General features: G+C 39.3%; 1 protein-coding gene across 1 annotated transcript in view; it reads left to right on the top strand.

Moving 5' to 3' along the window:
* The window catches only part of Lhx8 (LIM homeobox 8), a 24,940-nt gene extending 13,856 nt beyond the window's left edge, over positions 1–11,084 (top strand). The window contains exons 6-8 of the mRNA XM_010605131.2: positions 821–916; positions 6,867–7,050; positions 10,677–11,084. Of these exons, the coding sequence (XP_010603433.1) occupies positions 821–916; positions 6,867–7,050; positions 10,677–10,753 (357 nt within the window). The 3' untranslated portion in view covers positions 10,754–11,084. The remainder of the gene's footprint in view (positions 1–820; positions 917–6,866; positions 7,051–10,676) is intronic.
* Positions 11,085–11,436: the final 352 nt, after the last annotated feature.

The raw sequence follows: 11,436 nt of genomic DNA on the forward strand, positions 1-11,436 counted from the left end.
TTTTTTTTTTTTGTATGGCGGATCGAACTCAGGCCCTTGCATTTGCAAGGCAGGCAGCAGAACCACTGAGCCAGACCTCTGGCCCCACAGGTCTCTTTTCAAGATCTCAGATATTCTTTCACAGACACTAGGTACCCCAAAAAAGACAGAGACATTACAATTAAGTGAAATCCTTGAGCTACATACTCTTCTCAGATCAATACCAGTTCTTTTACAGGCATTTAGCCTGTTTCACTCAGAAGAGGTAGAACAGAAATATTATAGGGTTTTTATATTTTATTAAGTTTTTTAATGTTGAGAAGTTTGACAAAATGGGAAAAAGTATAAGTGGTATTCATATGCATTTCATTTGTGAGTTCTGAGCATGGGAAAAAAGGTATGCTTATTTCTAACAGCATAGTTTAGAGATTAATTTATATTGAAATGGATTATTTTTAAAGATTTCAGCAGAACACCTTGTGTGTAAATATATACAATTTGCCTACTTTTTCACTTATATACATGTCTCCAGGTTGGGTTTCAAGTCATAAAACACAAGTACAGTGGTACTTCGGTTCATGAATTTGATTCACTCCACAATGCGAGGGAAGACGGCCATGGTGGTGTTCATCTCTTGAGGCAGAGTTTGTGAATGTAAGCAAAATTCTGCCAAATGCTTCTGTTTGCGAACCAAATCATTCATGAACAGAAGCGATCATGAACCGAGCATTACCATATCATGTTTGCTTAAGCATGTCTTATTTCTGTTATCATCAAAATGCAGAAGATTGAACTGTGTCTTTTTAACCATTTACACCTTTTTTTTTTTTTTTAACAACAGGTTATGCAAGCACAATTTGCTCAGGACAACAACCCAGATGCACAGACCCTCCAGAAACTGGCGGAAAGGACAGGCTTGAGCAGACGTGTGATACAGGTGATTATTTTACAGGTCAATCCTGAGATACAGAAAGTTCTAAGTCTGGATCTTTATGAGTGTGCAATGTTCTCTTGTGAAAAACAAAAACTCAAATATTAGCTTCCTATTATAGCTCACTTGATACTTTAAATCAGTGTTTCACAACCTGGTCAGTCACTTGACTGGGCTAGGCTGCTATTTGTCAAGTGAGCTTTGGGACATCTTCATTGAGTGCTCACAGCAATCCTAACATGCTCAGACTGAGAAGGACAACTGCAGCTCTAAGTTTCATCTGATTCTGGGGTCAGTGCTCTTGGAGGGGTCAGGAGTGGGTGCTTTTGCTAAAGAACTAGGGAAAGGCTAGGGAAGTGTGAGTCAGCACAAACTTACTGGAAGGAAGACTTTATCTTTGGAATTTATGGAAAATGGAATTGAAGTTGTGAGGCCTGCGAATGCAGAGCTTCCTCTTGAACAGAAGCAAGGGACACCACACGGGAAGAACTGAAGTTGAGTGAAGTCCAGACAGAGGCACAGGCCTTAGCTGGGAGACCTAGCAAAGTAGTCACTTTTTGGAAAAAGACTTACCTGAGGTAGTGAGACTCAACTCACATCTTATCAACTGTACACTGATGGCAAAGGGAGAATGCTAGAGAGAGAAAATGACTTAGAGACTGAAGTGGAAAAGCAGAGACAAGGCAAAGGACCCATGAGTACAGGGCCCTTTCTTTTGGGAGGGAGATGAAGTCTCTCTTAATTGTGCTAATCATTCAGAGATGGTGGCAGTTGTGTGTGTAAAAATCTGCAGAGGAGGACAAGACCCAAGCAAAGAGAAATTGAATAAGATCCTTGAGAAACATATGGAACTTAAGTACAGTAGACTTCAGCTAGAGGGCAGAGTAAAAGATGCTCTTTCAATAGGACATAGCAACCCCCAGAGTCCAGGAAGAAATTGGTAGAGAAACAGCAGAGATCTTGAGGGAGCTGGGTGGCTTCTAAGGGGAAGTCATCTGTGATGAGATGCTGCAAAGAGAAAGGATGCGAGGAATAATTATAATTACTCAAGGTTTAAAAAAATTTAAGAAACACCAAGATAAAACGAAATTCTTTAGGAAGTGAATGGATAAATCCTTTCATTGTTTCTTAAACTGGGTGGTTGACACTTTAGGAAGCAAACAGTGTTATAAGATTTTAAAAAAATAGAAGCAGATGGGAAGGACAGAGCAAGCCACTTCTCTGCTGACTATAGTTCCCAGGGGTTGGGTTGGGGTCCCACAGCTCCTGTACTTTTCAGACACTCGGAGTGAGTACTGTGTTATTTTAAGGCACTAAAATTCAGACTAACAAAGAACCAAACTGAAAAGAGTGCTGCCTTTAAGAAAAGGCTACCAACGCCGTAAATGGTCTAGAAATGGTGTCCTAATATTAAAGGGATAATTATCTGGAGACAAGGTCAGGATGTTGGAAAGGAAGGATAGGTTGTACCAGAATAGCGCTCCTTAAACATGGGTGAAAAGCTGCCCTGCAGAGGCACTCTTGAGGAACTTACTTAGTGTGAAAAGGCTTCAAATGTGGCGTGAACATCAAAGAAGGCAGTCAGTTTCCTGTGCTTGGAGAGTGAAATCTCCTTTGTGCGTACTTCAGACTCCATGGTCTGAGGGTGCCTTCCAACTGAAGATTTTGTACGTCCATGGTAAGGATGCCTGCATGTCACGACCTTTATGTTCGAGCCTGCCAGGGTCTTCTTAGAACATTTCTCAGTAGTTGAAGGACCACAGAGAAACAAATGACATGTAATGTACAAGTATTTCATTCGCCGATATTTTGTGTGAGTTAGCATGCTCTCAAGGGCTGAAGGGCCGGGGATTTAGCTCAGCAGTTCGGTGGCCTGCCTTGCAAGCGCAAGGACTCAAGTTCAAGCCCCAGTACCAAAAAAAGCAAAAAACAAAAAAACAAAACAAAACAATCAGCGGCTGAAACCTGGAGAATATGTGCTTAGATTTTTGTCTTTCACTATGTGAACACTGAATGGTAGATATTTTGATAAGATAGCAAAGGAAGGTGTATTAACACACAAATGTGTGTATCATTTGTGTGTGTGTAATTTAAATATATAGTCCATGGTATTTTTTGAGAATTAAATTACTGTGACATCAAAGTGGAAATCACAATCCACTCCCTAAACCCTTCCTGGTGTCAGGCACTACACTTTAAAAGGGTTGTGGAAGAATTTTGCCTGCTAGGTCACTATTGTAAGATGCAAGGTAGGTCCCCCAAAGAATAGGTGGAAATAGTGGGACAGCCTTGCATGGAGAGTCCCAGCTTCACAAGCTGCAAATCTTTGCAAGACATTTGTAACAGAACAGATTGTCACTGGCCTGAAGCCACAGGATAAAGATGGGTGACTTGACTTTTCTTTAACCTTCTGCAACCGATCCAGTCGTTATTCATATACCCTTTCAGATAAGTGAATCATGAGTTGTAGATCCCACAGAAACAGAGTAAAACTGCTTCTTTCAATCAGTGTACCAGAGATGCTTTTGCATATGATATGCACATCATTTTTATTGCTGAATATATTGAGCATAGCATAATTCATTTCTGTTCTAATTTTTCAGTATTAAAAAATGCTGCCATGAGCAACATCATGTATCTGTCTTGAATGTGTGCCCAATAGTTTCCTTCTGATAAATTTCTCAACGAGAGAGTGTTGTATCAAAAGGTAGAATATTTAGGGCCAATACATATAAATTGCCTCCCAAAACATGTATACTAATTTATTCTGCCTCTGCCAGGAACTACTTATAAGTGTTTCTTTTCCTTAACTCATGAGAATCCTGAATGTGGTCCATTCTTTTTATACCCTTGCCAATTTGGTAGTCAGAAAAGAAAATCTTATTTTCATTTCTACTTATTTTATCAGTGAAGTTGAATTTGCTTGTTTTACAATTGTAAAAAAAGGTATGGTTTCAGTCCACTTTTCTGGTGAGTTATTTTCTCTCCATATTACTGATTTTTATTAATCCTGTCATATTAAACTTTCATGGTTCATCAAGTTCCTTTTCACCTATTTTTCCATACAGAACTTATATGTTTTTATGTATTCTGATGTCTTTATCTTTTGATAGTTGTGGCCTTTGTTATGTTTTCTATCTAAAAAGGGTATCAGTATTGGCTTTTGTTTCCTTAAACATTCATGGTTTCAATTATTTACACAAAAACTAATTTATTTGGATTGGTTCCATGTGAGGTGGAGGTTTATCTTTCTCTCTCTCTCTCTCTCTGAAATGATTAACCAGTTTTCCCTAAATTGGTAAGCCATGGTTTTCCAATAATGCACAATTTCAGGTTTTTTTTTTCCTACATTAAATTCTTTTGTTTGGCTTTTTGTCTGGACTTTCTACAGGATTCATTTTATGCATGGGGGGAATCTGTGCATTTGCACAGGTGCGTACATGTGTGTCCATGGTGAGTGAGCCCGGGGAACACTGAGCTACATCTCCAACCCTCTTTGAAACAAGGTCTCTCTAAGTTAGCTGTGCTGACCTTGAACTTGCAATAATCCTGACAGCCTCCTAAGTAGCTGGTGTGCCTCCATGCCCAGCTAGATTAAAAGGAAAAAAAATTTTTTTTTGCAGTGTATTTCCATGGTCTGCTTTCAGCTTATGGTACTTACGATTTAGAACTTAAAACTTTTTCAATAAAAATTTCAAAATGTGTTCCTCAAAAATATTGAACTCATGGTAGAGGTTTGCAAAGCAGAAGGAGAAAACAGTTAACTTGAATTCTGAAGGTGTAGCTTTCTTGTCACATTTCTTCTAATGCCTGGAATCCTCAGCTGTACTTTGCTTTTCCTGTAGAATGACGCTGTGTCCACATACCTCTCCCTGCTAGCTTTCCTGTAGATGGTCTTTCCAAGAAGGTGTTTGAATCACTGCGTTAAGAGTGGTTATTCTGCTATTTATGTTACACACTATTTATATTTGTTTTCCAAGTCTGCGATTCTCTTTTGTTTCAGTGAAACGGTAATAACTGGACACAGTTACAAGTGAGTAGATCTGTCCAATGTATAATTGACTGGAGACAGAGATATTTTTGAAGAAACTCTGGGACCACTATAGAGAATCTGGATTAGGGTCTCTGTAGCCCTTCAGGGAGGGCAACTTCTAGGGAGGTGGGTGGCAGCATGGTCTTTTGTGAGCTAGGGAATGAATGTCAGAATGGCTTCTCGTTTGGGTACAACTGGTGATAGTCGTGGCACCTGCAGTTATGGAGCCTGTGAGTGGAATGGTGACCGGAGACTTCAGCGTGGGCTCTGTCCTGGGATCTCAGAATCTACCACTCTAAGAGGATGAGGAGGCACCTCTGAGATCTCATTCATTTTCTTTGATGTGTGCCTAAGCCTTGTTCTGGAACCTTCCTTGGAGCCACCCTTTATACCACGTGGGCGGGGACTGCAAGAGCCATTAAATTATTAATTTGTACTCCTTGAGTTTCAACCCCTTGAATTCACACTGTGCCAGCCCTCTATTTTGAGTCCCCGGGTCAGGTGTGTCTTTTACATCAGGCCAACTTTTGTTATAAATTCTTGAAGCTCCTTTCTGTTCCACACTCATTTCCTTGAATTTTCTTGTGCTGTACAATTCCTGCTCAACAGCCCTGGACAGAAGCGAGGTCCTTGACCTTGCCCTGGCCTTCTCCCCTGATCCTAAAAAGTTTCTAATTCCCTTGAGGTCTTTATCCCTTGCTGTAACTTTCCGCTCATGACAGAATTGCTTGGAATGACGGCAGTTAAGGGACATGGAGTTTGAGTCGGGTAACACTCTGTGGAGAAGTTTTCCTTCCTGGCAGGGAATTCAAATACAGGCAGAAGAGTTCCTTGGAAGCATTTGGTGTGTTCAGCTTCATCTACACGCACCTGGGTGCATAACCTTACTTGTCCTGAATTCGCCTCGTTTCTGCAAGAGAGTGGACAACTGAGTGTTCAGCACCTTTACAGTCTGTGAACTCTGTCATTGGTTGGATGTGGTTGTGTTTAATTTTACTTAAACAGTACTAGTTTTTCTTATTATAGCTCTGACATCAGCGTGTTTCTTAGGGAATGGTCTATGTATTCACTAAGAAAAATTGAACACAGCAGGTTAAAATGTGAATGGACTAACTAAATCGAGAGGCTTGTAGAAAGGTTTAAATTCTCAGTAGGGATTTTGATCATTTGAATAAGCATTTGAAATAAGTTCAGCAGGTGTCTAAGAATACATTCAGAGCGGGTGTGTGTGTGTGTGTGTGTGTGTGTGTGTGTGTGTGTGTTTAAGGTCCTGATTTCAAAAGCTTTTTACCTTCATTCCTTTTTTTCCTAAATGCCAGTAGTAAAAGCAAGGGCACTTCTCTGGAATCCTTGAGCCATTTGTGCAGTCCTCCACTTCCTCCTCCTCCATTTATCATCTCTCCCTCCTCACTTCTCCCTCCCTCACCCCTCCATTGCCCTTCTCCTCCTTTTGTCATTTTTGTGGGGGGGGGGTGTGGACGGTACCGGGATAGAACTTAGGCAGCGGGATAGAACTCAGGCAGCGGAACCACTGAGCTAAATCTCTGGTCCTCCTCCAGCATTCTTCTCCTCCTCCTCCTCCTGTACGCTCTTTCTCTTCTTTACCACCACTATTTCCACCTCCATCATATCCTCCTCCTCTTTTTCCTCCTCATCCTCTTCTTCTCCTTCCTCTTCCTCCTCTACTTCCTCTTCCCTTTCTATCCTTTCAAGTAAATTACCAGAGAGGGACTCTCTAAGGGGAAAAAAATGACTGTTGCTATCCGGGCTAAATTGTTTCCCTTCTGTCTGCAGAACTTAAAAAAAAGTTTGTTCTGTGCTCAAGTGATGGAGCAGTTGAAGCCACATTCGTTTCTACTCGATCCGTGTAATACCCTGCCAAGCTGACCAGTGACGTGGGTTACTGCGCTTTTCTCCCCACAGGTGTGGTTTCAGAATTGCAGAGCGCGCCACAAGAAGCACGTCAGCCCCAATCACGCCTCCTCTGCCCCCGTCACCGCGGTCCCACCCTCCAGGCTGTCTCCGCCCATGTTAGAAGAAATGGCTTACTCTGCCTATGTGCCCCAAGACGGGACAATGCTAACTGCGCTACATAGTTACATGGATGGTAGGTATCCCAGCATCGCAGAGCTGGCACTCAGTCAGCCGGTCACTGGCAGCTTCTAATGCTAGATTACAGACGCGATTTACATTTTGAAATATTACCTCAGTTGTAGCTAAAGAATGCTGTAGACTACACTAGAGAGAAAAAATTATCCAATCATTCTTCTTGTGATTTCATTTGAAAGGACAAGTCTAATACCCACTTTACAGCTACAAGACAAATGTCAATAATGATCACTCTTACTGCTTGACTTTTGCTAAGAAAAAGAATTTTGTTCTTCACCTGATAAATATTTAAATGATTTTATTTTCCAATGGGGAAAGATCACAGTCAGATCTTTAGACTGGGTCTTACTCCACTCAGTTAAATTTTTACTGAAGCAAATTCTGCACGTAGGAAAGTACACACAGAACTTATACAGTTTGATGAATTAATACAGTGAACATACCCCGATAAGTACTGCCCAGATGGTATGGAGTAATGATTAGCACCCAGACACCTCTTGTGTCTCCTCCTGGTCATTCTTTTTCTTGAAAAGTAATGTAGCCCTCATTTCCAAAACCATGCCTCAGTTTTGCCCTTCTTTTTTGTTTTTTTTTTTTTTTTGAGCTTTATCTAAATTGAATCATAGAGAAGGAATTCATGTGTGTCTTACTCTTCCAGTCCCTCATCGGTATTGTTGCAAGAGCCAGTGATTTATCTTCTCCTTGTATAGAATTCCACTTTGAGAAATATTATCACAATTTATCCATTTATGGGTAGACTTTTGTGTCTCTCCCAGTTCGGGTATTTATGAACACACTGCTGTGGGTTTTACGGAACATGCGTTTTGGTGCACCCTAGGGACTTCGTGCTTCTGTTTGGTGTGTATCTGAGAGTGGAACACAGATAAGGCCACAGGCCACACATGTGCCCACCCTTAGGTCGGTCTACCAGCCAGTTTTCCGTTAGTGTGGAATCAGCTGGCACTTTGAGCAGCCGCATATGACAGGTCAAGGTGCCCTGCACCCTGGCCACCGCTTTCTTAATTTTATTCAGTTGGAAGATGTTGTAGTGCTATTTCATTATATTACTTTTCTCTCATGACTGCTGAGATTCTGCATTTTTCCCCGTTGGACATTTATATATCCTCTTGTGAAGACCTATACGTGCCTTTTGGTTTCTTTTATTGAAAACTTGATTTTTGCTTCTTGACATAATCTGCATAAAAAGCTTTTTGATGATTGTGTGCTGAAAATAACCATCTTATCAGTGGCCTGCTTTTTCTATTGTGGAATGTTTTGTTCAGCACAAATTCCTAATTTTAATAGAGCTAATTTTGTCCGATTTTTTCTTTCATGGACTGTGTATTATTGGAGGTCTGTTTAAGAAATTGTTTCCACTCAAAGATAATGAAGCTATTCTTCCTATCCTATCTTGTAGAAACTTTGCTTTACTTTAGACATTTAAATTTACAGACCATCTGGAAATAAATTTGAGTGTGGTGTGAGACAGGAAGTAAAGCTTTTTTGTTGTACTGGTAAAAATACAGATTTCCCAGCTCCTCTCTAGAGCCCTATTTGTCATAAGTGAAGTGTCCATAAATTTTGCATGTCAATTTCTAACTATTCAGTTTCATTGGTCTATTTATCTTTATATTAATATCTGACCATGTTATACCAAGGCTATAATTCTTGATGTCAAGCAGTACAAGTATTTCTGCTTTGTTGTTATTCAGATTTGTGTAACCTGCTCTTTACTCCATATTTTCATAAAATGTCAACTAGCTCGTCACTTTCCATACCAAAAAGGCAAAACAATTTTGATAAAATAATTCCTCCATCTTAATATCATTTTCTTTACCACAAACTTTAATATCTTTCCAGTTATTTTGTCATTAAGTTGTTTTTGTACTTCAGAATTTTTAATAGTCCTGCAAATCTTTTGCCGTGTATCCCTGAGTAACTCTGTGATGGAACTGTAGGTGATATTTATTCTGTGTGGAAAGCTAGGTGGGCAGTTTTCTTTCATCGTTTTCACTTCCCTCGCTCTTCTTGTCTCACATATGAATAGCTGATTGATCTGGCATCACCTGTAGTGGAAATCTGTTTGATCATCTTCTTCCTTTGAAAGTAAATATCTTTTTATATTCCCTCAGCTTCTCTCTTTGTTCTCAAAAATATTTTATCATTATGTCCGTGGGTGTGCTTCTGGAATGTATACTTTGAAGTCTTTCATTAAGAAATTCTTAACTTTTTTCTGTTTGAAAACTGTTTCTGCCCTCATATTTTTCAACATTTTGACCTCAGGTGCTTTTGTCTAGATACTTTCTTCCACTCTAACTTCTAGTGCATTAATTCTCCCATTCCTAATAATGTGTAAAACTCATCCACTGACCTCTTAATATCGGTTGTTCTTCAGTTTGAGAATTTCTATTTCTATGCTGATATCTATTTTGTCACTTTATTCCTTAGATTATTATTATATTAATTACAGTTATACTAAAGTTCACGTCCAATTACTCCAATGTCTGGACCTTCTGTGGGTCTACTCTGTGGGTTTGTTCTCCTCTCTTTTCAAATAAGTCATGTCTTTCTTACATTCTTTTTAAAAATTGCATTTCCAGTGTCAGATATGAAATACTAAAAATAATTTGAAGCCCTGGATGGCATCTTTGGAGGGATGAGTACACTTTTACTTCAGATAGACAGGTGGGGAGGCTCATCTTAATCTGCTCAGTGTCCTGAGACTGATCTAGTTTTGTTCCACTGGTCCTTAGATTAGATCACAAAAGTCTGGTTTTGGTTTTGTTTTTAACTAGGGCTTTTCCTCTTTAGGGGGCTTTCATTTTTTTGTCCCTACTAGCTAGCCAAAGCCTAACTTCTGGATACTCTGCCAAATTTCTTAGCCTGTTAAATGTTCCTTTTATTTTAAAATTCTCACCATCCTTGTGGGAGAAGAGCAGCCTCATTCTCTTTCCTTCCTCTCAGGGACTTGATTTTGCAATCTTTCTCTCCTTATGCATCTTTCAGATGTCCAACAGATTTTTTAAAATGTCATCCAGTTTTTGTAGTTGCTGGGGCGGGGGTTGGTTTGGAGCAGCACAGCTGAACTCAACTTCACTTTAAGTTTTGGTTAAATAAAAACAGAGCTTGTATCATTGTTGTCATTTACTAACACTAGCATCATAATTGTGCACACTCATTTGAAAGACTAGTGTTGCCTGAGGGAACTGTGCTTTAGTGTATGGTTTCCAGAGGAGATACATAAGCATTAATAAGGGGAACTTGAGCTTCTTGTTTTCAGACACCTGTGTGTAAAAACCAGCAACATCTCTACAACAAAGCTTGTGTGTTTTTCTGGCTGCAGGGTACAGTACCTAGAATGGGGTAGGGGATAACATTACAGTGACAGAAGCTCATGACCCCAGAAAAGGTTTGAGGGAGAAAATTATTCCTAGATTCTTGCTTCATACTCTACTCATGATGCTGGATAAGTGAATGCATCTGCCGAGAAGGTGGACTGCAGTGGCTTCGAGCCCTCAGCTGTAATGAGCCATGGAAGCACACTGCCTTGGGTTATTTGTCTGTTTTTAGATGAAGTTTTATTCACCCTAAAAACTGATTCACAGGTTTCTTTCTATTTTGTAGCTCATTCGCCAACAACTCTTGGACTCCAGCCCTTGTTACCCCATTCAATGACACAGCTGCCAATAAGTCATACCTAATTCCTTTTTTCAGGGATAGAAATGATTAAGGTTATAAACTTGTCATTTATTATGTATAAAATACCATTGAAAAAATATTAATGTTAATTTTTATTTAACACCCAAAGCATTTCCAACATCACTTTGCTGCCCAGGTAGGTAATCTATAGTTGGCCTGCAAGACACTTTTATTGATTCTTCATTTTTTTTTTTTTTTTGTAAAACTTATGTTTACAAGAAGAAAACAGATCAAAACATTTTTTGTATTGCCTGGAAATAGTTCACCCTAGAGTGTATCTGTTAATTTATTTGTCATCAAAAGAGCACTTTGCCTAGAAGAAAGGACTGACAAGTGTGCAAAATGTTTACAATCTTTTGTGAAATTGTAGTTTATCATTAGTTTGTATCTGTAAGTTATTGTTATAAATATTACCTGTATTTTTTGTTATATGCAACTTTATACTTTGAAGCTTGTATCTGTGAATTTATAACTGAAATTTATTTTGCCAATGTTTTCTGAATGGACTGAATAAAGCTTTTGTTGTAGCATGCCATGCAAACACATTCTCGTGTTTGTGGTTGATGAATAATAGCTGTAAATAACACTATCGTTTAATAAGCCCACCATTCTAAGTTTATTAAACATTTTCCATTCTTGTGAAAGTTTCAAATACTTTGTCCTTTTTTGTGTCTTTTTTAGCAGT

Source organism: Fukomys damarensis, unplaced genomic scaffold, assembly GCF_012274545.1.
Source record: "Fukomys damarensis isolate Sample0158 unplaced genomic scaffold, DMR_v1.0_HiC HiC_scaffold_33, whole genome shotgun sequence".
Classification (NCBI taxonomy): domain Eukaryota; kingdom Metazoa; phylum Chordata; class Mammalia; order Rodentia; family Bathyergidae; genus Fukomys; species Fukomys damarensis.